This window comes from Heliangelus exortis, chromosome 16, assembly GCF_036169615.1.
Source record: "Heliangelus exortis chromosome 16, bHelExo1.hap1, whole genome shotgun sequence".
Taxonomy (NCBI): domain Eukaryota; kingdom Metazoa; phylum Chordata; class Aves; order Apodiformes; family Trochilidae; genus Heliangelus; species Heliangelus exortis.
The window spans coordinates 14,508,013-14,534,950 of NC_092437.1; the positions used below are offsets into that span (position 1 = coordinate 14,508,013).

At 46.7% G+C, this 26,938-nt stretch overlaps 1 protein-coding gene across 3 annotated transcripts; it reads right to left on the reverse strand.

The window, feature by feature from the left end:
- Positions 1-25,611, reverse strand: SAMHD1 (SAM and HD domain containing deoxynucleoside triphosphate triphosphohydrolase 1). Of its 3 annotated transcripts, XM_071759886.1 has the most exons (18): positions 25,396-25,611; positions 25,193-25,274; positions 23,530-23,641; positions 22,503-22,541; positions 21,042-21,114; positions 19,416-19,576; positions 17,652-17,767; positions 17,009-17,079; positions 15,851-16,006; positions 13,777-13,877; positions 13,559-13,667; positions 13,043-13,134; positions 11,579-11,694; positions 9,899-10,038; positions 7,118-7,207; positions 5,633-5,737; positions 3,451-3,588; positions 1-2,048 (listed from the first exon to the last, which is right to left on the reverse strand). In XM_071759886.1, the coding sequence occupies exons 1-18, from the start codon at positions 25,573-25,575 to the stop codon at positions 1,935-1,937; spliced, it is 1,995 nt and encodes a 664-aa protein (XP_071615987.1). In that variant the 5' UTR covers positions 25,576-25,611; the 3' UTR covers positions 1-1,934. The 3 variants fall into 3 exon arrangements, with proteins under 3 accessions (XP_071615987.1, XP_071615988.1, XP_071615989.1); XM_071759887.1 differs by lacking the exon at positions 22,503-22,541; XM_071759888.1 differs by lacking the exons at positions 22,503-22,541; positions 23,530-23,641 and having other exon boundaries at positions 25,396-25,579.
- Positions 25,612-26,938: the final 1,327 nt, after the last annotated feature.

The window sequence follows — 26,938 nt, forward strand, 5'->3', positions numbered from 1 at the left end:
TTTCTTAAAAGAATAGTAAAATCAATGTTTATAAATTTATTTTTTGTCCAGTGAGGCTCAGATTAACATGTTTGGAAAAAAAGAAAAAAAAAAAAATAGAAACGCTCTCAAAACTTAACATTAAGTATGATTTCTTTGTTTAAACATAAGTGAAAGATATTTCCCAAGTATAAAGTGCACCTTTTACAACAGATTCAAGACCAACCCAAGCAACAATAACAAAATCACATTATTCTGAACAATACTTGATTTTCTGCAGATAAGGGAGATAAATGCTCTGCGATGTTGTTTCTTGAAGCATAATAATAAAAAGTTCTTCAAAAGCTTTTCAAGAGGTCCCAAGCCCTTTGAACAGTCCCCAGGTGCTCCTGCAGACCTGAGACACCATTAAAGCCAGGAAGAGCAGGGATGGCAGGGCAGCACCTGCAGCCACAGGAAAGCAGCAGAGCACAACCTGACTTCTGGTTATTGGGACAAATGAAATCTGAGCAAGTCCATCCACACCCCTTGGCCTCCCCTCTGCCTAAACAACTGCCAGGCCTCATGATACAAAAAGGGCAAAGGAAATGCCATCAGGTATGAAGAGTTTATGCAGATTTCTCACCATGACTTCCCATGAGTGACATTTCAGAAATTAACCTTGGTAGCCAGGCTCCAAACTGAATGCTGAACTTTTCTTTCCCCATTTGAGACCTAAAAATTCAAAGCTCGCTCCTATTTCTGAGCATTGCTGAACCTCTTACTTTGTATTTTTAGTTTTGAGAGCAGGCCTTTCAAGCTTTTAGGTATTATTTAATGAAAGCAGATTTCCTCTTAGACCTGGGTAAAAGGTAAGAGGAAAAAGATCTCTCTCATTCACTTTTCAATTTAGCAGCACTCCTGTGAGCACTGCAAGTAAGGGGAAAAAATATGAAAACCCTGCAGTTCCACATGGAAAAAAAAATGACACAGGAACAGCAACCCGGGATGCAGGAGAAACATGGAAGGGATGTAGGAATGGAGGAAATCCTGAAGAGCTGCAGAAACAAGGTGCACCTGATGCAAGGCAGAGCAGAGCCAGCCCAGTGTCCCCCTGGGATGTGCCCTGAGCTGTGCTGTGCCCACCCCACACACAAACCTGGGGTTCTCTCTGCTCTTGGACAAGCCCCACCCCAATGGACGTGCACATTTTTTGCAGTTCAGTGTAACAGTAAAAATATAACATTCAATGTATCAAAAATACATTCTAAAACAATAAAAGGCTGCACTTCACTGCCATGCATTGTTACTTCAATAAAAATTGTGGTCACACTTGCAGCAAGAGGCCCTCATGCATCTTCATCAGCTATTTAGACACCACAGAATTCATCTCTGGTTATTACAGATTCCCCTCCCTCGTCCTTTAATTTTTTTTTTAATACATTTGTTTTGCAGTTCTTGCAGATGCTATCTAGGGTTATTTTTTTATTACCTCACTATATTTTTAGAAGGATACTTACCTCTCTTTTCCTCAGGTACTGAGAAAAGGAACCCAAAGCCCAAACAACAACAACAAAAAAAACCCTGAGCTGGAAGTTTTTCTGCTAACTCATGTGATATCACAATCATTTTCAAAAGGGATCAGGATGAGAAGGAACAGAAACATGTCTTTAGCACTTCTTGTCATAGTGATGAAGTGCAATTTTTAAAGTTCCTCTTGTTACACAGTGCAAATACATTCAAAAATAAGCAATTATTGAGTTTGCTCTGCTGTAATAGGTGGTTAATTTTTTAAAAGTCCATTTCAAATATTGACTTAGTTCAAGTACCTACATTAAAACATAACTGTATTGTAAAATGCTTTTCTGCATTGGTCTGTAAATTCTGACAGTCTATCCAAATGACCTTTAAAACAGCTGTTGCTCATTTACTCATCTTCTGAAGAAACAGGCTGAAGAGTGCCAGAAGGAAAAGTGTTACTTATCAAAGGGAAGCCTTTGTTTGCAGCTGGGTTCACTGCGTTCATCATCTTTCACTTTATTCCAACTTCTCTTCATTGGAGTCAGATGAGGAGCCACCACATCACCATCCTGTTATTAAAAGTCAGAAAATATGAATGGGAGTACATTCACTCCTGCTTTCTGCAGGGGAAAAGCAGCTCAGTAACAGATGTGACAGAAAAAATAAACACACAAGGTCCTAGGAGTGCTGTGAATCAACAAACACTGCACATTGCAGACAGAACCTGCTGCAGGCAGTGGGAGCAGCAGCTGGTGGGGAGAAACAGCCCCCCCACCCCTATCTGAGAAGCCTTCACCTCTTCTGAAGCTCTTACAACCAAAACAGATCAGCAGGCTTGTATTTTGAGCACTGGTACAGGAACTGAAAATACTTCTGTAAATGCTTCCTCTGAATTTGCTGCAATCCAGCAGGTGCAGGAGCCTGGCTGGGCCTTCCACCATCTTAGAGTGAGCTGATGCTGTTAAGAGCAACTGAGTCTGAGGCAGGGGGTGCCCATCCCTGGCAGACACACATCACCTCAGTGCTCAGACACCACACACAGTGAGAGCAAGAAGCTCTCTGAGCTTAGAAATGGGCTGGTGAGACACACACTGCTCCCTTCTGCATTGTGCCAGGGCCTGCAAGGTGCATCCACCTGGCCTGGAAGAATGTGATTATAGGAGATAACAATCTGCTACAAGCAGGGAAAACTTGTTGCTCAATCCGTTCGTAAAAAGCTCTTCTGAAGTTCACTGCTCTCAGAAGAGGGATGCCAGAAGTGTGACATAAGAATGTCACAACAACTGCTTCTGCCTGGAGCTGGAGCTCCAGCATGGGAGAACTCATCTACTGGATGGGCTTTCATTCCAGAGGATGTTGCTCTTTCTTTACTTGCCAGGGCAGCTCTGCTGCTGTTCCCAAGATTAAACAAAAGGTCAGGTGAGCTGTAACATCTCCTCTTCCTTTCTCACAGCTGGGAAGCTGTATATTCTGAGAAAGGAAAGGGAAACTCAGAGGACAGATAGGGCCTTCCATGCACCCAGATCACAGAAGAATTGTCCCCAGAGCAGAGGTTTCCAGTCCTGTTCTGCAGATATTTGCCACTGCAACTCACAGCCAATGTAATGCCTGTGAACTTCCTAGGGGATGAGTGAGCTTAGCAGTTGGTGACCAAAGAAGGAAAGGAGAGAAAGCAACAGAACTGATCTGACCCCTTTCCTTGATACTTTAATCTCTCAGCCTTTGTATGAGAAACCTGCATTCATGAAGTGGTTTGTATGGATACTCTACCACAAGAAGATGACTTTCCAAGTGCTGTCAGTTAAATCAATGCAAATCCTTTGCTACTGCAGTGAAACCAAAGCCACAATTAAACCAGAAGGTAGGTTAGTGAGGAGTGGCTCTCCCACAAGGACATTTTTTAATGAAAGAGCAAGCTTAGAGACAAAGGTGAAGAGCTGTGAGAATAAAATCAACACATTAATTTGTTACCTGTGGTTTGGTGAAATTATTCTTTATGCACCACTGAATAAAATACTGCTTTGCAGCAAACAGAAGAGTCGGATCCCGACTTCTGTAATAAACCCGGATAACCTGCTCTGAAAATGTGATGGGTAAAAACTTGGAAACCTTTGGAGTAAGAAAAGAAATAGGCTTTAGTATTTCTTGGAATTTAGAGAGTCCACTGAACTTCAATTTAGTGAAATGAATACAAATGGAAAGCAGGAAAAAAACACCCCATTATAACACCCACTCATAACTGATGAGCTTTATCCCAACCAACTGTGTATTTCTAAGACTCCCAGTGCAGCCAAGTTCAATACTGACCACAGGCAGAGTCTGAGGGAGCAGCACAGCACCCAGCAGCACAACAAACACCCAGCAGCACAACAAACACCCAGCAGCACAACAAACACCCAGCAGCACAACAAACACCCAGCAGCACAACAAACACCCAGCAGCACAACACCCAGCAGCACAACACCCAGCAGCACAACACCCAGCAGCACAACAAACACCCAGCAGCACAGCACCCAGCAGCACAGCACCCAGCAGCACAGCACCCAGCAGCACAGCACCCAGCAGCACAGCACCCAGCAGCACAGCACCCAGCAGCACAGCACCCAGCAGCACAACACCCAGCAGCACAACACCCAGCAGCACAACACCCAGCAGCACAACACCCAGCAGCACAACAAACACCCAGCAGCACAACAAACACCCAGCAGCACAGCACCCAGCAGCACAGCACCCAGCAGCACAGCACCCAGCAGCACAACACCCAGCAGCACAACACCCAGCAGCACAACACCCAGCAGCACAACACCCAGCAGCACAACAAACACCCAGCAGCACAACAAACACCCAGCAGCACAGCACCCAGCAGCACAGCACCCAGCAGCACAGCACCCAGCAGCACAACACCCAGCAGCACAACACCCAGCAGCACAACACCCAGCAGCACAGCACCCAGCAGCACAGCACCCAGCAGCACAGCACCCAGCAGCACAGCACCCAGCAGCACAGCACCCAGCAGCACAACACCCAGCAGCACAACACCCAGCAGCACAGCACCCAGCAGCACAGCACCCAGCAGCACAGCACCCAGCAGCACAACACCCAGCAGCACAACACCCAGCAGCACAACACCCAGCAGCACAACACCCAGCAGCACAACACCCAGCAGCACAACACCCAGCAGCACAACACCCAGCAGCACAACACCCAGCAGCACAGCACCCAGCAGCACAACAAACACCCAGCAGCACAACAAACACCCAGCAGCACAACACCCAGCAGCACAACACCCAGCAGCACAACAAACACCCAGCAGCACAACAAACACCCAGCAGCACAACAAACACCCAGCAGCACAACAAACACCCAGCAGCACAACAAGCACCCAGCAGCACAACAAGCACCCAGCAGCACAACAAGCACCCAGCAGCACAACAAGCACCCAGCAGCACAACAAACACCCAGCAGCACAACAAACACCCAGCAGCACAACAAACACCCAGCAGCACAGCACCCAGCAGCACAACAAACACCCAGCAGCACAACAAACACCCAGCAGCACAACAAACACCCAGCAGCACAACAAACACCCAGCAGCACAGCACCCAGCAGCACAGCACCCAGCAGCACAGCACCCAGCAGCACAGCACCCAGCAGCACAACACCCAGCAGCACAACACCCAGCAGCACAACACCCAGCAGCACAACACCCAGCAGCACAGCACCCAGCAGCACAGCACCCAGCAGCACAACAAACACCCAGCAGCACAACAAACACCCAGCAGCACAACAAACACCCAGCAGCACAACACCCAGCAGCACAGCACCCAGCAGCACAGCACCCAGCAGCACAGCACCCAGCAGCACAACACCCAGCAGCACAGCACCCAGCAGCACAACAAACACCCAGCAGCACAACACCCAGCAGCACAACACCCAGCAGCACAACACCCAGCAGCACAACACCCAGCAGCACAACACCCAGCAGCACAACACCCAGCAGCACAACACACACTGCACACCAGCAAGGACACCAACCCTGCAGCCTCTCTTCCACAACCACCACAAGAACTGCTGTGAGGGTCTGGAGTCACCAGCACTGTGAGCTGGGGTGAAGATGCCCCCTGGAAGCCAGCTGAGGGAAACAACAGACTACCTGTTCTCTGCAGATGTTGACTGCTTTGGAAGGATCAGCCTTGCAGTAGAAGAGGACATTGTCAATGGGATTCTGTTCTTTCATTCCATAATCTATATTGATCACCTTGTGTGCAAAACAAAGACAGGGGCATTGGTTAATGTCTGTCTGCAGGCTTTTCACAGTAAGTACAGGATACACACTGTACTTCTGTAAATTAATCAAGTACAACAGTAATTAACAAATGCTTACTTAAATCTGGTATTTGTGGTTTCTCTCTTTTCTTTCACCACCCTTAGCTCTGAACCTGCCAGGTGAATATGCACATTTATACCAACCAGCTCCCAGTCACACTCCAGTGTTCACTGAATAGTTTGGGTTGGAAGGGACCTCTCAAGGTCCCCCAGTCCAACCCCTGCAGTATCAGGGACACCCTCACCCAGATCAGGGTGCTCAGAGCCTCCTCAAGCCTCACCTTGAACATCTCCAGGGATGAGGCCTCAGCCCCCTCCCTGGGTACCCTGTGCCATTGTTCCACTGCCCTCATGGGAAAGAACTTTTTCCTGACATCCAATCTAAATCTGCTCCTCTCTAATTTAAAGCCACTGCCCCTATTTCAAAGGCTGGAAGCTGGTCCCTGTGCCCCCCTGAAGCACACAGCCTGAGATGCAGCAGCAGAGCTCACAGCTTTAATCAGGAGGTGCAGACAACATTACTGACAGGTGCTTGGTACACCAACAGCTTTGTGGCCAGCAGGGAGGAGCCCACTTCCCCATGACTACCACTTAGGGGACCTGGAAACAGTCCTATGGAACAGTCAACTACTTTAAAGCCAAGTAAACTGCTACAATTGTACCCAGCCTGAAGTGAATCTTAACATAAGGGAGATTCAGAAATGATTTGTGATGCACTGTGTGCAAAGCCACTCCCAGAATGAACCAGGAAAAGAGATTAAGCTACTGGATATTTGCAGAATGCTCAAACTCCCTCCCCTCCACTGGTGCTGGCCAGAGATGGAGCTTGATACAGCAGACAAAACCCAGGGGTGACTGCCATGCACCAGGTGTGCAGTACCAGAAGCCTGGAAGTCACTGTGCCTCTTACCCTCCCACCAGAGCCTGCAGTCTTCTGCCTTTATAACTCAGCTGTAGCCTCTGGGCTGCTGACTGTAACATCCACACACTGAACCCAACAGGTTTTCTGCTGCTCCTTTTCAGAGGGAGAACAGTCATGGGAGATCACACTCATCACCAAGAGCCAAAGTGCCCAAAGGGCAGCCTGGCCAAACTGCCTGAAAGGCTCTTCCCCCAGCTCCTCCCCAGCACAGCAAACATCCTGAGGGAGAAGCTCATTGCTGAGCAGCCAGGAAACTCACAGCAACCCTGTGGTTTTGGTTTTTCCATTTTGCAAATGTACTGAAATGTCATCTCCTATTTTAATTATGCAATACAAGGCCCTCTGTGACTGAGAAGGGTTTACTATGAACCTGCTCTGAGAGATACTCACATCAACTATGAAATCTTCAGCCTTTGGCTTCACTTTTGGAGGATCCTTTTCTGGCTTGGCATTAGCAATGCTTTCTCCCAGGTTATTGCTCTGAAAAAAAAAGGTCAGTAACAGATTATATTTATGCATATGACAGAACATGTCACTTAACTAAAGCTTTCATTTCTTCCCAGCTTGACAGATGACTTTAGCAGCAATCTTTTTCTTTGGATCCTTGTGTACCCCAGCCCTAAGTTTTCTACCAATTTTCAGAAGCAAAACAAGCTTATAAAATTGGGAAGACACAAAGCAGTGCCACAGCCTGTGGGGAAGAATTTTACACCTGATGACAGGAAGAAAGTGGAGAGAAGGAGAGGGAGCATCCACCCAGGATGTTAAAGTCTCCACGAAAGCAGAAAATAACTACCTTTTTGTTTTACTAAAATACAAATGTTTTGCAATTAAGTTCCCCCAAAGTTAAACATTTCCACTGAACTATTTTTTTTAGTGAAGGGCTGCAGGATCTCATCCTCTAACAAAGCTTTTATACTTTTACATAGGAAACATGAAAAAAAAACAACCAACCAAAAAACCAGACCAGGGACAGAGAAGATCAGTAATGACATCCATCACTATATATATGGAAAAAAAAAAAAAAAAAAAGCAGAAGCAGCAAGGTCCTAGGTAAAATTTGAAGGAATGATGACTCACTTGAAAAGCTGAAAACCACAGGGAGTTTTGTCCATTTCTGAATCTAACAGAATATTCCTTGCTGATGGCTAGGCTAAAGCCAGGCAGAGGAGCATGGAGTGATGGAGAGTTCATGGGAATCTGTAAGTTCCCATTACAATGGTGTGGCTGGGCAGGAGAGAGGAGGTTGCCCATTTACCTTTCTCCAGAGCTTTTATGTTCTGGGGAAGATCTGATGAAGCAGGATTTCCTGGGAGCAACTGAGACTCCTAGGAGAAAAGGGCAAGACCTGCCTGACTTCAAGAAGGAAAGCTGTGAGTGCAGCACAGAGCAGAAGAAAGGCCCAGAAATGAAGGAATTCAATTAGCAGCACTCTTCTTGCTGATTTATCCACTGCAAAGATGGGGCAACTGCTGAGAGCAGGGAATATCACACACTGCCAGTCTGAGGCACGTGTGTGGCTTGCTGTGGCTCAAGAAGTTTTAGACTGAGAGCAAACCTAGAGGAAAGAATTGCCAAGAGGCAGCTGGCAGGAGGCAGGTCTATTCTGTACCAGAAAGTATGTATGATAACCATCTCCTTTTTTTGTTGTTGTTATTTTTCCCTTTCCAGTTTTTTCTTCCAGTTTTCATTAGAATGACACTTAGCTTTGAATCTAAGAATTCTGTAGCTACTTGAGATGTTCTGGATCTGGCCAGCTGGAGGATCACAAAACTGGAAGGGGCTCCAATCAACCTAGTAGAAGATGTCACTCACTGCTGGGGAGGGGACTGGGTGGCCTTTAAAAGCCCTTTTCAACCCACATTTCATCATTGTAAGACTGCTCTTAAGGAGCAAGACACAGCTCTGTCTTGTCCAGCCACTGCTCAACTCCAGCACTTCAGAGGGAGCTGAGCCACCAACACTTGATGCACCACAGGAGGAAAAACTCTCCCCCATTCCCTCAACTGAGCATTGGAAGCTTTAAAGTATTGGCTGGATATAATTCTGGCAGCAACAATGATCCAGTCTGCCCTGAAAGCAACACACTGGATACCCCAAGACTTGACAGACCCATCTACCTCTGGATAGATTTGCAAGTTTTTCTTTTCATTAATCAAGCTTCTAAAAGGAACTGTTTAAAGGTGGAGCTAATCCAGTTCTTTCTCCACCCTGAACTCCTCCTCAGAAGGGGTACATTGACAACCAATGTACAATCATTTCATGCTTTGTCTGTTTTCCTTTCCTTGTTTTCCTCCTGCTTTTTTAATACAAAACCTCATCATGCTACTTTCTCTTAGACAAAGAAAACAAACAAATCTTCTCTTTAAACAAAGAGATGAACAGAGCAGTAAGACATTTTCAACCCAGAAAAGTCCTTCTCTTTTTCTTTAAAACAGTAGAAGTATTTTTATGAAAGCTTTAGAGGAACAGTCAGCCACCTTTAGAAATTTGTCATTGGAAGTTTTAAAGCATCAAAATTGAGAGATAATTAACTGGTTATATGATAACATGCTATAGCACATCACAAGGCAAGCTGAGTTCTCTGAAGTAGCATCTGCCCTAATACAACATTATTTTGAAATAAGACAGCAGTGGTTAAAGCAATGTCTGATGGGTGCTTTGAAAAACAAACACTGGAAAAAAAAATACATGCATTGCTCATGCTAAGTATAGAATTTAATACCAAGAAATTCCAAAGTTATTTTTCAATTTGACATTTTTCTCAAAATAAAGTACACAAATTATAATTCAAGGCAAAAGCATTTGTTATTATTGTGAAATGTTAATGAACTCAAGATGATAGTAATAACCTCCTCAGGCACTGGACTATAACAGCTTCTTTAGTGATTTTGTTATTTTTCAGAAAACACACCTCTTTCTGGAAATATTTCTGCAATAGTCAACCTTTGCATTTCCACCTGTTGCCATTCTTCTGGCTGTTGGTGGATAAAACTCTTCCCAGTTTTTTTCACGTGTTTTATGGCTCAGTGGCATAAAGACAGGAGAACCTTTGACACTACATTTGAAATATCAGTTAAGCAAAACAAAACAAACCTCTCTAAGCAACTGGTGACAGACAGGACATCTTCGGGGGGACAGAATTCAGAACTTTCCAGCACTGGACATTACCTTTAAAACTCCCTTTGATCCTTCAGGTTGAGTCTCTCCTAAAAACTTGTATAATTCACGCCGTTCTATTTTATGCAAAATTTCTCGTGCCTCCTTCAGTTCTGGACGATTGGAGTGCAGGATTTCCAGGTAGATATTATCTGCCAAAGTTGCATTGATTTCTGTTATATCAAAATCCAGTGTCCCAGTAAAGTGCTTGTACAGAGACAAAGGTTAAAGTGACAAGAAAAACTGCTGGTTCAGCAAAGACATTCACTTCCAGAGCAGCTGAACTTCAACTGGCAGCTGAGAATTCATTTAAAGTATCACCTTTATTATGATGAGATTTGTAACAGCTGTTGCTGGAAAAACTAGCTCAATCCTTCCCCCTGCAACAAGTATTATTATTATTTCCCTGGAAGTTGCTTCCTCTTCTTTTTTAGCCAATCTTTCTGAGCACTAACTGGGTCAGAGACAAACCTTCAGAATTTTTCAGACTCTGGGTGCTAGGGAAGTCTCCCCCCTCCCTGTCTCCACATGACAGGGAAGTAAGCAGGGTGTTCCCCACCACCACCACCAGCAGCAAGCCCCAGGTTTCTTTTGATGTGGCTTTGGAGCAGAAAGATTATTTCTGGCTCTCCTGAAGAGCCTGCTGCTGGCCTGCCACAACCAACAGAGCTGCAGTCCCTGCCTACTCCCAGTCCCTGGCCAGGCTCAACCAGGCAGCTCTGCAGCACAACTGGCTGATGATCCCACCTCCCTCCATAAGCATGAGCCATGAACCAAAACACCTTTAACTGAGCTTTGTTTTCATGGACAAGGTTGATCAAACTCAGGAAATTCTCCATGAGGATCATCAGACTGGGTCTCCTCAGACTGAGAGATAAGGCAAAGGAAATAAGAACCCTTAAACATTGTGCAAAAGTTGCAGTGACAAAGAACAGGTTGCAGTCTCAAACTCTGCCCCTACTAAAACTAAGATTTGCTGTCAAAGCAGGAGTCAACATGAGTTTCCCTGTGTCTCCTCTTCACAGCACTGAGCCAGCCCTTGGGAAGTGCCTGCTACCACTCTCACCTCCTCTTTGCTTCACTCCATAATCACACTGGAGTTCCCCTGCATCTCTTCAAGCAGGTTGCTGCCCTCTGTACCTACCCTACAGGAACCATTCTCACAAGCTCTAACCCAAGCACCTAGAAACCACCAACAATAAACTAAGTTGCTCATATATTATGCTTTCTTCTGGCATGTTTGCAAGCAGGACAGCAATGTCTCAGGCAAATCAAATCAGACTCCATCAGAACCCACTGAAACCTTGAGTTTCACACTACAGCACACACTTCTCCAGCTGACACAGATGCAGTATCACTTAGAGCTGACTGACATCCCATTTGTGACAAGGGCAACAAACTCAGGGTACAGGCAGGGCCTCTGACAGCACTGCTTGCAATGACCTGAATTCAAATGTGTGCAGGACAGAAGTTGGTGCTTCTCTCAATGTAAAAGCACTTTAAACCAGAAGGTCCTGCTCTCCCAGCAAGATGTGAGAGCCCAGAGATTGGAGAGTCTGGGTCTGCCTCACCTGTGTACAGCAGCAGTACTTGGGAGTCCTACTCATGGGCAAAGACCCAGCTGTAAACCCAGCATCCTAACAGGTACTAATGTTCTTTTACTTTAAAGAAAAAACTTCTGAGAGCTCATACCAGTCAGCTTTGCATAGGCTTCCATGTCCTCCATTGCTGTAGAAATGTGGTACTGTTTTCCTCCAGAGCCCTCGATTTTAAAAAATTTGTCTGCTTTGTGAAAGGCCTCTGTAATCCTAGTTTAAGACAAAATTAAGACTTCAGAAGGGCATAATTCTGAAACACTTTATTGCTCAAGAGAAATTCAAAAAAGAAATGCACTATATATGACAAATAGAAGATAACAGATGAAACTGCACCCCAAGCACACAACAGACCCTGACATTCCTGTATGTCCCATCTGCACATTGACACTGAGGATTTCAGCTGAGTTTTTCCCTATACTGAAAACAGGTTGGGGTCAGATCTTAACTTTCATTCAGTGAACAAGCAAGTCCAATTATTCTTCAGACTATGAGCTTCACATCACTTGCACAATTGCAGAACCTCACAAGGCAGTGACAGGGTCACTTAGCTGCAATGAGGCTGCCCCCCAGGTGACCATATCCTTTCACAGACTCCTTACTCCAGGAGGGAACTGAGAGAACACAAAGAGTTGTAATGGTGAAGCATCATGAACATCTTGTGGGGGTTTTTTTCAGGTAGGAGAAACTGATGTTTTAAAGCCCAAGTTTTTCCAGAGTTCCTTGTACCTCTTGCTGTCATTTCCAGTCCATTTGGATGGGCTGCTGCAATTATGCTAAACCAAGAACTAAAATTCTTGGCTAACTCCTCACATATCAAACCTCAGCGTTTTTAGTCTGAGATTCAGGGGAACACTAAACCAGGAGCTGAAGTATATGAAATGCAAGCAGTCATAAATCACTCTTGTATTGTGAAGTCCTGAGGGTTTTTTTTTTCCAAACTCAGCAGCTGGTTACTCAGCAGCCAAGACCCTAATCACAAAACATTTGGGGATACCAGTCTTTCTGCTTTTCAAGAAAAGCAAAAAGAACAAATAAAAAAAGGAGATAATAAATAAAAAAGGGAGACTTCCATTGACACCAAAAAAGAGAGGTTCAAATGCAGGTAGCCAGCTGAGCTGGTCCTGAACAATCCTTGCTGTGTCATCACATAAAAAACTCAAATCTCTGCTGAGCTACAGGAAGCTTGCTCAGTAATTTACTCTGTTAGTAACCTGGTTCTAATAACCAGACAGAACTAAGTGGTCTCAAACTTGTAGATAAAGATTATACTTCAGCTGTCAGCAGTTAAAACAACATAAGCACACCCTGGTCCTACGCTTCTTCAGAGCTTTAGTAAGTTTCCTCTAACTGAGTTTCATGTGGAAGGATATTGTCCTCTTTTTGTAATCACAACATTCTAACCACTGAGCCTTTCCACCAGAGTTGGGTTACACAGCCCGGTGGCTTTCACTGCATGTCACACCTTGCTGATTATCCAAATATTCCAAAAAAACCAGATACCCAGCTGCACTCATTTACAAACAAATGGTGTGTAAGAAAATGGAAGCAGGATACTTGCATTAGCTCTATGATGTTGCCAGTCTTGTGCTGGTACGCTCGCCGGTGCAGCCAGTGCCGCTCGTGGAACATATCATACAAATTCCCAGCTTCCTGAATAAAAAAGACCAAATCAATCACTCACTTTTGGCATTGCCTCTCAATCAGAACACCAAAACAATCAAGGAACTAAAGGAGTTGCCTCCTTCCATGTGCAGCACAGAGCAGAATGGCTACTTTTCAGTTTAGAGATTTTGAAGCAGACTGAGGAGACAGAAAGCAGGGATCCCTCTGCTCACACCCCCTGTTCACACCCCCATGCTCACACTCCTGCTCATCCCCCCCTGCTCACCCCTCTGCTCACACCCCCTTGCTCACACCCCCTTGCTCACCCCTCTGCTCACCCCCCTGCTCACCCCTCTGCTCACACCCCCCTGCTCACCCCTCTGCTCACACCCCCCTGCTCACACCCCCCGGCTCACACCCCCCGGCTCACACCCCCCTGCTCACACCCCCCTGCTCACACCCCCCTGCTCACCTTGTCACGAGTACAGATGTGCTTCTCGTTGTCCACCTCACAGACCCGAGTGAATTTCAGGTATCGGTTATAATCGAAATTATTTGGGATTCCTAGGTGATGGCAATCCCTAAAAATATTCCACAGAGAGTGGTTATCCATGAGCTCACACCAGTACACCCAGTAGCACTGTTTCAGCACAAATTCATAAGAAAAACAAAAAGCTGTAAGATTTGTACCTTGCAAAATAATCCAATTTGTCAACATCAATGCCATTTTTTTTGTTAGCTACTATGTCATACAGGAAACTTTTCTCCTTTTGTCGACCACGGTAGGGCCACTAACAACAGGGGAGCCAAGAAAAAACAAAAAAGCAGAAACAATAAGAAATTAACAACTTTTAAAGGCGGTAGGAATACACTTTGATTTTGCTTGTAATAAACTCCCAACACTGAGGTAGCAAAGAACACAAAGACAGTAAAAGAGCTTCCAGAATCTGTCAGACATTTGAAACCCAGGGCCTGAGCAGCTGTTTTCCCAGAATCAGAAAGAATAAAAACCATGTACACAAGTATTTCATTTCCCATCCTACTAAAGCAAAGCCTGCAGCTTTGAGATGAAAAACAGAATACATAGCAACAAACCAGGGAAAAGGTTGGAATCATTTACACCTTGGGGAATTAGTTAAGACCACAAAAATGTCACTGTCCTGCAGTCTTCTGCAATCAACTACACATTATACACCAGTGTCACACCAAGTATTTAGATGTTTTAAAGAAAAAAATTTTAAACAGCCAGTTACTTAAGCTCCCAACCCACAAGGGAAAATTCAGCAGGAAATTAATGCCAAAATAATAAGATACAAATTGCATGCAGACTTTCTTTTAATCTAATGATTCTTCAGCTGAACAAAAAATTCCATCAGGTGGCCTTGAAATTCTGAAGGCAGAACACATCCTGACTATCACGTTACTTGTACTGCAAAAGTATTAAAATGTGTATGAATAAGAATAAAAAGCTGTGTAAGCAGCAGGAAGGAAACAAAAAATATCTTGTGCTGATCACAAAGAGCTGTGCTACTGGGACAAGGCTCAGCACACCATTTATGTTCAACACACAAACAATCCATTGTTCAGGTTGGGACCAGAAGGGCTGACACGTGACAACAGCCCAGCTTGGACACCTCAGCAGCAGGGACCTCAGCATCACCAGACTGCCAGTGGCAGACCCTGCAGCCTAGCACCAGAAGGGGGACAAGGCTGCCATGCATCATGTGTGACACTCCTGTTATTCTGCTGGAAAGAGCAGAGAATCCAAACAGCAAGAAGAAGACATGGGGTAAGAACATGGCACAAGGAAGTGGCAGGCAGCAAGAATTCTGTGCAAATGAGTGCAAGCGGGTAAAAAAAATCCCCTGGCAGGCTTTGTAAATTAGAATACCCTTCCTCTAAGGTTTCATGCTGAATTTTCTTTCACTAAGTTCCCTATGCTTGTCACCAGAGTGCTGAAGAGTACATATGGTAGCACTACACGCAGCAGAAAATAACAGGAAAGTCTTAACATTTGTGGTCAGTTTGTCTGGGACAACATACAAATTGTCATTATGATCAGACTGTCATGACAGATCCCCCACTGGGTGTCCTTGAAGACATGACAAGAGCTGTCAAGTGTAGAAAGAGGAAAAGAGAACTGAATTGTTTCTAGAGTTGCAGTGACTAATAATCCAGATCTCTTCCTGTTTGCCTCTTGAGGAAACACACTTCACCAACTCTTGAGTTTTTCACTCTCTGTTACTGCAGCAAATAAAAGCAGTTTGCAACTGGCATCAGAGCTGGCTGGGACACACTTTGCCTCATCTCTGCCAGTCCTCAGCTTTGTTACCTGCTATCAGCTTCTTACCCTCCATGGTTTCTTCATCCAGCCACCTGACAGCACAACCTCCCATCACCACAGCCCCCAGGTACCCAGTAAACAGGCTGTTATCCTGCTCAGGGTTTCCATTAAAGAATCAGTTGTGCCAGTCTGGTTGCAGTGAATTAGGGTTAACAAGCAACATCCTAAAGCTTTATTCTGAAAACTGAGGTAAGAACTTCTCAGGAAGGTGTAAGCACATAACAGAGTGAAGCTACTACCACCTGCTAGCACTCTAAGAGATAACCATTACCCCTCTCTAGCATCTCTTGTGCCAGGATTCTCAGAATTCCATGGGGCTAAAATTAAACAGTAAAACGTAAGAGAAGCAAAAACTATCTACTCTTTCAGTAAAATTAAAGACATTTATTGGATAATCACAAGAGCAGTATAGGGGCTCACCGATTTCCCAGAGGGAGTTTCACCTATAGGCCCTCCTATCTGTTCCTTGATAAAGTCCATATCTTCTTCTAGGACAAGACCATATGACCTCATTGCTTCTTCAAGTTTATTGGAAGTGATCAGGTACTCAAACATCTCAACAGAAGCAGTTTCATGCTGTGGAAAACACACTTAAATGTCACATAAATTTTAAGCATCCTGAGTGTCAAAGCTTTCCCCCAACCCAGCAGCACAGCTTGGCAGAGCTCCTGGGCAGGGTGGGGTGAAAGTGCAGCATTTGGGTGATTTTCTGCTCCTTTTGTATCTAATCAAACAGGAAATCACATGGTCCAGAGACCAGAAACATGCTTTTCAGCAGAGAGGTGTTTGAGTTTTAATGAACAGCAGCAAGAGAGTTACAACACTGAAAGAACTAACAACCAATTCTGCTGTATTAGCAGAACTGAGATTAGCATATTTTCACTCAGCTGATTTTGCTAAGTAATCACAAGCAGTCTGACAGGATTGTTACATTAATTCACAGCAAACAATCCCTGAAACTCTGTTCCAAATTTCTGAAATTTTGAATTCTGAACACCACATTAAATAACCCAGCCTTGAACTAAAATCTTTACCTGCAAGCTCCCACTTGGTATTCTGCATCTGTAAAACATATTCTAGAGAAAGATGGCAATACACATTTTTAATGCACAATGCTGGCTTAAAATGATCAGTGCAGCCCTAACGAATTCTGCCTCTACAGGCACTGACAGCCTGAGCATTTAATTTCTCCTGTCTGACCCAGCCTGAGATCTGCAGGAAGGACACACATCCACAAACAGGTCTCATGAAAGCACAGAGAAGCTGAAGAGCATCTGCAATTTCAGGGAAGAGATACCAGTGACACACATTGGCCCCTGCCTACTTGTCCCCATGCCTCTTTCTGCTCTGCTAGTAAGGCTGCATCTGCTCCCTCAGGGATGCTCAGGGGACTGATGTTCCCCAAACAAACAGCAGAAGAGAACAAGAAAATGATCACAAGATTAGAAGCCATCAAAATGATTCAATAAGGCAAAATGACTGCTATATTCTCACAAACACTGGCAGTCTTTAAAGATGAACTATTCTCCCTTTAAAAATGTCAATTTTCTACTTTTACTTCCATAGTCAAAAACCTACCTTCCACTTCAAACCTGGACGAGCGAGGGGAATAAATCTTCCATCAAACATGTGTGAAAATGGCCCATGACCTGAAAAATTAAGATTCCATGTGATTAATCCAGGACATGGCTGTCAGTAAAAAGATTTTAAGCAAGCCAAGGATCCGGATTCTCTTGGATTTGACTTGATCTTGACATCATGTACAAGGAAGATTCAGCTATAGAGAGTACACTTTCCTAAGATACCTGGGAAGTACCTGCTGCACTTAACACATCAGGTCCCATCACCTACTCCACAGGCAAGGGCTGCAGCAATACTGAGAACATTAACTACCCTGCACCAGCTCTGAAGAAAGAAGTTTTTGAAAGGCCCACTAATTTTCACTCTGATATGTTTTAAGAGGCCCAAGGGCATCACAGAAGGACACCAACCACAGAAGGCACAACTCTGAACACCATGTGGAAATGAGGCAAAAAACTGGCTAGGAGTGGTTACAACTTCACCAAGTGGAGCTGCCTCCAAAGCTACTGGGGACAAACAGGAACAGGTAGACCAGAATATGCAGAGCAGCCCAAAACATCTCTCACATTCTGACCTCACAGCCAACTTTTCAGCCAGGTCAGCTTTCAAAGAGCAACAGGCCATCTCAAGCATTGCTTACCCAAATCATGACAAAGCCCAGCAATTTCTACACAGAGGATGTCTCGCTGGGTTATATCCAGTTCTGGCTGTCTCTCCTTCAGTGTACGAACCAGAAGTCCAGCTAGGTAGCCCACCCTGGTGCAGGGAGGCAAAGAAAAGAAAGTGAATACAGCAGTGTTTTAGGCTGAGGAGAAGAACAGTTCACCTGTTCTGTTTTGTTCCCTTAAGCCACAGTGCTTGTCTGAGAGGTAACACACAAATACTCAGACCCCGACCTGCAAGAGAACCAGACACAAAACATTTCCTGTAACAGAGTTTTAGTCACCAGGAACACATCTGAAAGGAACAGAGCATGAGGTAACATGCCCCAAGATGAAGACAACAGCATCCTGCAGTATTCCATAGTGCATAACCATGTGTGTAAGCAGTGTTATTCAGGTGTCCACCTTGAAGCACCACAGCTTACACACCATCACTTGACTCCCAGCAGAGCAACTGCAAAGGTCTACAAGAGGCACGAAAGCATTCTGTTCTTCTTTCAATTTTAAGAGTAGCTTATGACAATTATTTATCTTCCTTTTATTAATTTTATATTTGACAGTTTCACTGATTGGAACCTTCTGTTCTCATGATACAAAAACAGCCAGAACAAACATCCAGCCCATACTCCTATGGACTTCACAAGCTTTCCACCAACTTCCTTTGCTACTTGCCTCAAAAATTCCCTTCCAGAACGTCTTAAAGCAACTCAAGGGTTTGTATGAGGAGGCAGTATCTTCTAGTAGACCAAATTTTACTGTTTGGTCATTTTTTTAGTAGATCATTAAGCACACAAAACTTTCTTTTAACACAGTTGAAACCCCTGAAATTACACAGAAGTTGAGAACAACTGTCCTAAGTTTAACTATACAGATTAATTGAATTGTTTAAAAGAAGAGATTGTTGACACCACTGGAGTTTTCAGACTCCTGTTGTGAAAACTTTACTTATATCTCCCACATTTTTGCCATTTTAGGTTTACCAATCCACTCTGGCTTGCCTCACTGATTTGACCCTCTTGCAACAGCCATTTGCATCTTGTTAGTGCCAGTGAGCAGAGGCAGAAGCCAGACTGACTCCACAATATTTCAGCACTAACAAAAGCAACTTCAGGCTGGCCAGGACACCTGGAAAAAAACACTGACTGGTTTAATTTCTCTGTACTTTGGGATATACCTTGAAAATAAGAAATCTGTTATTAAACAGCTTCTCTGTGGTGTGTGAATGACCTAGTAACACTCTGGGAATCCTTGTGTCCATCATATGTTTCTCTTTAATTTCTCTAACTGCTAACAGCCTGACAATTTGCCATCCATTGCATAAAGCACTCATTACTATAAATGCAAACATAACACATAAAAAGGGCTTCAGCTGTGCTGGACAATGCAAGGGGATTACAACTGTCTGCCAAGTCATTTACAGCAGCCCCATTCCCTTCCCAGGTTTACATTTTAAAACTCAAATTTTGACCAGGGAGAACATAAAGTTTTACATTAGCATTGTTCTTAGAAGAAGGGATAGGGGAGGATGTCTAACATTAATCATTCCTCCTTTATCTATAAACCAACAGCCCATAGTCACACAGGATATCCAGGAATATTTGGGACAAAAAAAAAAAAAAGCCACCACAGCAATTTTCACCAAGGCTCAAAGACAACAGTGCCCCTTTTTCCCTCCACATTAGGGCAACCAGACTCAGGGAAATGCAAACGCAAGAGAAGAGCCCGGCACGGCATCACCTCACCCGATGGAGTGTTCAAAGCGGTTGTGTGAGGCTCCAGGGAAAACAAAGTAAGTGCCGCCCAGCTGCTTAATGTATCTGAGGCGCTGAAACTGGGGCGTGTCGATGATTTGAACAAGAAGTGGATGTATCTCAATGTGCCCATGAATTGGATCGTTAAAAACCTACAAAAGGCAAGCAATAAGTGTCATTAACATTTAAAATCGGGCTGTGAAAAGAAACAAGCACCAGGCTGTCTAGATCGGTCGGGTATTCGAAGGAGAGCTGATTGGTTTTTTTTGTCCTGTAAAAAACAGACATCCTGTCTACCCCTGCATCAAGATTTATCTTGGGGAACTACTTGAGCATCACATCAAAAAAGACAAAGCTGCACATTTCGGAGGACAAGAGAATTAAAGTAAAAATCTCCCTAAAATGTTATCTGCACCTGTGCAACTGCTACAATTAAGGCTTAAGAAAACCTCAATCTTCATTACTCTGCTATTCCAGTGGAAGCAGTAAGCTGCAGAACGCCTAAGACAGTAAAAGTGTTCAGTCTGACCTTGTTCACGCTTTTTAAAATCAAGTGAAGTTTTTCAGAGTGGGAATTCTGATTCTTATCTTTTTCACAAAACCACAAGATAACACAAATATGAGAGAAACACTCCCGGATCACCCCCCCTAAGCAACATCTGAGCAACTGCGGAGGTTTACCAAAGATAAGCACACACATTTAATCCTCGCCTCAAAACAGCAGGCAAAACCACTTCAACACACACGTAAAATACTCCAGGAACGAAGGTTTTCCTCAGTCACTGAGCTGACCGGGCTCTTGCAGATGCACAGACCACAAAGCAACGCCAGCAGCCACGGTCCGAGTTAAACCAACATAGACCACTGTGAGGAACTGCTGGACACGGCAGGCAGGGGAAGCCAGGAGGAGTCCTGTTAACCCAGACCTGGGGCTAAACTAACACAAAAACCCGAGGGGAGGCTCTAGAGATGTGAAAGCTGAGCTTCTCAGCACATTTCAAACAGCTCATCCGCTCATTCAGTCTCTCACAACCGCCAGGTGCCCACATCAAGCCCTGAGCTGATGATTCCAACCATTTCTCTGGTTAATGTGGTTTTCAGAGACCACCGTGAAGGAACGGGGCTCAGAGCCTGCTGCACTGCAAAGGAGAGGCAGCACCAAGCCGAAAGGGGAGGAGGGCAGAGAGGGGGGAGAGAAACAGCGCTGAGCGTTCCAAGCAGCCCCTGGGGTGGGTGCCCCCAGCCCTGGGAAGGGGGGCAGCCCCTGGGGAGGGGGTGGGGATGTCCTCCAGCCTCCTAGGAAGGGGGGCAGCCCCTCGGGAGGGGTGGGTGGGTGTCCCCCAGCCTTGGGAAGGGGGGCAGACTCTGGGAGGGGGTTGGGAGTGCCCCCCAGCCCTGGGAAGGGGAGCAGCCCCTGGGGAGGGAGTGGGGGGGGCAGCCCCTGGGGAGGGGGTCGGGGGTGTCCTCCAGCCCTGGGAAGGGGAGCAGCCCCTGGGGAGGGGGTGGGGGGAACAGACCCTGGGGATGGGGTCGGGGGTGTCCTCCAGCCCTGAGAAGGGGGGCAGCCCCTGGGGAGGGGGTCGGGGATGCCTCCCAGCCCTGGGAAGGGGGAGTTACCTTCATGACGTCCACGTGGTGCTGTCTCGGCTGTCTCAGGCAGGCCAGGGCTTTCGGGCTCTCGGCTGGGAGGCTGGAAAGGAAGGGAAAAAAGACACGGAAACAAAGTTTGCAATGTGTTTCCCCTTACAATCTGCTGTAACTATGGAATCGCTTGAGCAAGTTCCTATCATTCTGGTATTTGTTGAGTCTTCTTCCAAAAACGCTGAAAGCGTTCGTAATTCTGAAGTCAAGCAGGGAAAGAAGAGATAAGCTACAGAAACTGTCTGTAAAGCACTGCCAAAGGGCTTCTCCCACTTACACAGAACTGAGAAACAGAAACACCAGGAAACATACAATTTTTTCATTAATTTATTTTAGGAAGAGTAACTTTTAGCTATAAGTTCTTTAAATACATAGGGAAGACAACATGCAGTGCATGAAAATTTGACATTCTTTAAGGTTGAAAAATTATTTACACCAAAATGTCAAAGTCCTAATAAATTATTTTTGTAAAAATTTATTTCAGCTAGTAAATTCTTTATAAGAAGTTGTTTGCTTTTGCCAAACTGATTTGAATACTATAAAGAATTATTTTAATTCCAGCAGTGGAACTACCAACGTTTAAAAGTTGCTCTAATTTTGTTCAGAACTTACTCTACTTCATGAAGATATTTTTGCATCATTTTTAAGAAATTATTAAAGGTCTCCTTCACAACACACACATAGCCTCTCCCGGCAGGTACTCCCTTGTAGCCAGAGACAAGAAATTCTATTAAAATCATTTTTATTAGCTCTGCCTTCAAGCCCTGCCCTTGAGCAAAATGGTGCAAAACTCAATATTCACCACGGGGAAGGCAAATTTATCATAGATTCATTAAGGTTGGAAAAGAAGAGCATAGATTTCAAGATCATAGATTCCAACCATAATCCTGCTACCACAGCTACTCACACTTGTCAGCAGCTAACTACCCTGAGATCAGTTTTAATTCAGTCCTTCCATTTCAACCTTATCAGAAGGTAATCCCATAAAATATCAACTACTAGCACAACCTATCTTCAGCCAAGTCATTTAATAATTCACAATCCATAAAATCTAAAATATATATGATGTCTGATGTGAGTGGTTTTTGCCTTTATCACCCAGGGAGCTCTTGGGCTCCAGCCTCTGCTGCTCACAGACTGTCACAAGTCTTCAAGCAAGCTAAAAAGCTCAGGAGGTGGGAGATGATGCTCAGAACTTGGGATAGAAAGTAACATCCTAAGAGCTCAGTCTTTAGGACAGTAACAAACCTCCTGATACTTCCAGGGGAGTTCCTGAAAGAGCCCCCAGGGCAGAAGAACAGCTACCACTGAGAGCAAGAGGAGGACCACCTGCATCTGCCCATCCTTGCTCTCTGCTAAGAACTGAGTATGAGCTGTGACACAGTGGCAGAGCCAAAGAACTCTTCTGCAGCCAACAAACCAGAACCTGGTACTCACCTAAACATACACAGGAAAAGCAACCCTTTGAGGTCTGTCCTGAAAATGAGACCAGGAATATTCAACTGCTTGTAAGAAACATGTAACCTTTCCAGTTGCAGGTACAGGTAACTTGGACAGAACCTGCAGCTCCTCAGGATCAGCTCAGAGACAGCAAAGTCAGAACATCTGCTCCCAGCCATCTATCTCCTTCACTTCATTTGTGTAAAGTTCTCTCTCAAGGCACTTACTTAAAGCCCAGAACCATACCTAGCCTAGAGCATCTTTGCTCCAGCAGACCTAAAAATTAACACCCCAACTTGATGTACAGAAACGAGCCCCACATTAATTACAACTGAAGCCTTCAGTGGTATCACTTCAAAGCATGTTAACAGTGGAGGTCAAACATATCAAGTGTGGTTTAGAATGAGCTGAAATGCTGCAAAAGGTGCAGTAGCACCACCATATCATCATGCAAGAGACCTTGGGTAAGGTCCCACCTGCCTCCCTTCAGCATGAATCCAGCCTGACACACATGATGCTCAGACAGCCAGCAAGGTACCAAAATCAACCAGCCTCCTGGTAGTGTTACTTCAATTAGAAAACTGCCTTATACTTCAGGAGGCAGAAGGCCTTTAGCTGCCTTCCACACTGTTACTCCAAATGGCTGCAGTTAAAACTCTTCCAAAAAAGCAAAAAATAAACTAAAGGCTCCTGCTAAGGTCTTACCTCCTCCTTAGTGGAATCCTTCCCCTGATGATACAGCTGCTCTCCCTTTTTATGCTGATGGCCACACCCAAATGCTCTTTCAACACACTCACTCTCAGCAATTCTTGACAACTTTTCAGCCAAGGAGTCAACCCACCCACCAAATTACTCAAAAACCCACAGACCTCTGTGTGCCTGCCAGACAGTCACACCCCAAACTGCCTCAGGTCCACCAACCACAACATTAGCAAACAGTTTAAGTGGAACAGGTGGGTTTTGAGAGAAATTTGCAGAAAAGAGCATAAACAAGGTTAGGAAAGAAAGGCATTTAAATACTTACCAGTGCCAGGAGGTACATGGTGAGCACAGCAAGCTCACATCCCAGGGGAGGTGAGCAAAACCAATCTCAGTGTGGCAGAGCACAAGATGATAGCACACATTTATTCTCTCTTCTGTTTCAGAAGAGCAAGAAAGAATACTAGAGAGGTGATTCTGCCACACTGCTCTGATAAAACCTCACCTGGAGTACTGCATCCAGATCTGGAACCCTCAGTACAGGAAGGACATGGATCTGATGGAGCAGGTCCACAGAAGGGCCATGAAAATGCTCAGGGTGCTGGAACACCTCTCCTAGAAGCCAGGCTGAGGGAGCCGGGGGTGTTCAGCCTGGAGAAGAGGAGGCTCTGGGTCACCTAATAGTGACCTTCCAGTGTCTGCAGGGGCTCCAGGAAGGCTGAGAGGGACTGTGTGCAAGGGCCTGGAGTGACAGGACAAGGGGCAATTTAGACTGGATGTGAGGAACAAGTTCTGTGCCATGAGGGCAGTGGAACAATGGCACAGGGTGCCCAGGGAGGGGGTTGAGGCCTCATCCCTGGAGATGTTCAAGGTGAGGCTTGAGGAGGCTCTGAGCACCCTGATCTGGGTGAGGGTGTCCCTGATACTGCAGGGGTTGGACTGGGGGGCCTTGAGAGGTCCCTTCCAACCCAAATTATTCTGATTCTATATTCACCACCAGAAAAACTACAAGGTTTTTGGGACCAGTCATTTCCCTCACTTCTGGGAACAATCCCTTACATGCTTGAAGACATCATTCAGTTTTCCTGTGCTGGTGGCAGTGCCTGCTACCAAGCTGAGAGCAGGACGTTGCCAGGGTCCCCACAGCCCTGGGACCGCTCACGGTGGCCACTGAACTCACCACCCAACTTGCCACTCGCCTACAGGCCTGTATTCTGTCAGGACACAGCCACATCTCTTCCCGTAAGCAGGCACAACAAAGCAAAGTCCAAGCAACTGTTGCAAGATGAAAATTTCAACAACCAGGATTTGTCCCGAGGGGGGAAGAAATTACTTGTTATTTCAAAAGCATTATGGTCGTGATAGCAGTGTAAGAGCAGCATTAACTTAATGCTTAGAGGAAACACCTCATCAAAACTCCTGAAGTTTACAGTGGTGTTCTATAAACACTAACAAGGTTATGGTGCTGCCGGTGTTATTTTCATTAAAGGTATTTAAATGAATTTCTTGTTGCTTCTCACGCTTACTGGGCAACTGTATCCCGTGCCCTGGATCCCGCTGGCTGTGCTGGGATCAGCAGGGGAACCAGCCACACAGAGCCCGTTCCACCAGACACACCTCCCTCTGTCCCCACGTCCTAGCTGCCAGGCATCTGGCGTGGAAATGCGACAAACCCACCCTATTTGGCCACCCCGTGTCCTCCTCCCTCAGCTCGCCACTGCGGATGGGCCCCTGCAGGGGGAAAGGTGCCTGCAGCCCCCGCCTCTCGCCCTGCAGGAACCTCACCGCCCGGAAACCCCTCAATAAACGGAAGGGCAAAGCTGTCGCCGAGGGCGGTGGGGATCCCCAGGAGGGCCGGACACAGCGCACAAGCACCGGGGAACTCGAGGCTCACCCAGAAAGGGCGCGGGGAGCCGGATCCGCCTTCCACCTCCCTTCCACCCCGGCGCCTCCCGCCGCCCGGGCCCGCGGGGGGGTTGGGCTCTCACCAGACGCGGGTGACCTTAAAGGCGCAGGCCGGCTGATCCAGCAGCATGCTCCCGGTGACTCCGCTCCCGGTGACTCCGCTCTCTGCGGGGGCGAAGCACAGCGTCAGCGGCGGGACGGGGCGCGGCGCCCACGAGGGGGTTGGCCGGCCCTAGCCCTGGCCCCCGGCCCTAGCCCTGGCCCCCGGCCCCAGCCCCGCCGTTACCTCGGAAGGGGCGCAGCAGGCCGGGCTATCCCGGGCCGCAGCGAGAGAAGCCCCGGCAGTGCCGGCAGGGCCGCTCCGGGTCCCGGCAGAGCCCCCGGGGCCCCGCGGAGCCCTCAGGGCAGTCCTCGCGCCGCGCGCGCTTGGCGGGAGCCGCGCGCCCGCCCGGTGCAGGGCTCCCATTGGGCACCGCGCCTGCGCGCGGACTGACGTCACGGACAGCGCTCCCACCCCCCCATCAGTGCCCGCTGCCCCCTCACCCCCTGCCCGGAACCGCAGCCCAGACCCCGCCTCGCCCCTCACACCGGGGCAGGCACCGACACCGGGGCCGCCTCACACGCCCCTTACACGGCGGGAGGACGCCGGGGCCGCGGGGCTTGGTGCTGTCGGGCCCCCGCCGGTGCGGGTGTTGCCGTTGTGTCCGCGGGTCGGAGCCGGCGGTGCTGTGCGGAAGGAATGTGGGAAGCAAACGAGAAGCAAAGTTCCCCAGAACGCCTCCGGCACCCTCCTGCCAGCACCGGCACTGCCCGGGACACCCGCGCTGCCACCGGTCACCCCTGCACCCCTGTCCCGGCCCCCCCAGCCCAGCCCCACCGAGGCTGCAATCAGAACCAGGGAATCAGTGAAGCTGGAAAAGACTTTCAAGACCATCGATCCCAGCTGCCGTCACCACTCAACCACGTCCTGAACCTCTGCATCTAAACACCCGAAGAGCCCCAGGGATGGCAGCTCCACCACCTCCCTGGGCAGCCCATTCCAGCCCGTTCCACTCTTTTGGTGAAGAAATTTTCCCGAATATCCAACCTAAACCTCCTCTGCACAACATAAACCGATTTCCTCTCGTCCTGTCATTAGTTACTTGTAGAAGAGACCAACACCAGCCCATCCTGTAGTTGTAGAGAGCAATAACATCTCCCCTGAGCCTCCTCCAGGCTAAATAAAAAGTTCCTCACCAGCCTCCTAGAGCTTCTCTGGACACCTTCCAGGACCTCAACATCTTTCATTCTTACACCATGGCACCCAGAACTGAACACAACCAGAGCCAAGCACAGGGGCATTATCTCTGGATCCTGGCCCCCTCACCTGGTTTTGGTACAGGCCAGGATGCCATTGCCCTTCTTGGCTACCTGAGGACATTTCTGGCTCAGTTTCAGCCGGACACTCACCAGTACTCCCAGGTTCTTCTCCACCAGGCAGCTCTCCAGCCACTCTTTCCCCAAGCCTGTAGCATTGCTTGGAATTATTGTGACCAAAGTGCAGGACCCAGCACTTGGTCTTGCTAAACCTCATATCAGTGACCTCAGCCCATCAATATAACGTGTCCAGAGAGCTCCCAGTGACCCGGTGCTGCAGAGACCATGTCTCCTACAGCCAGTGCCAGAGGCTGCTTCCTGCACCAAGCCATTTTTCACACAAAAGTGGAGTTCATGCCTGTGGAGCCACACAAGGAGCACATGCTGGAGCAAGATGAGAAATGCTCCCCATCATAGCAGGGAGAAACAGTGGGGGAAAACAGCACCAGCAAGGCCCCTTCACCCTTCCAAAC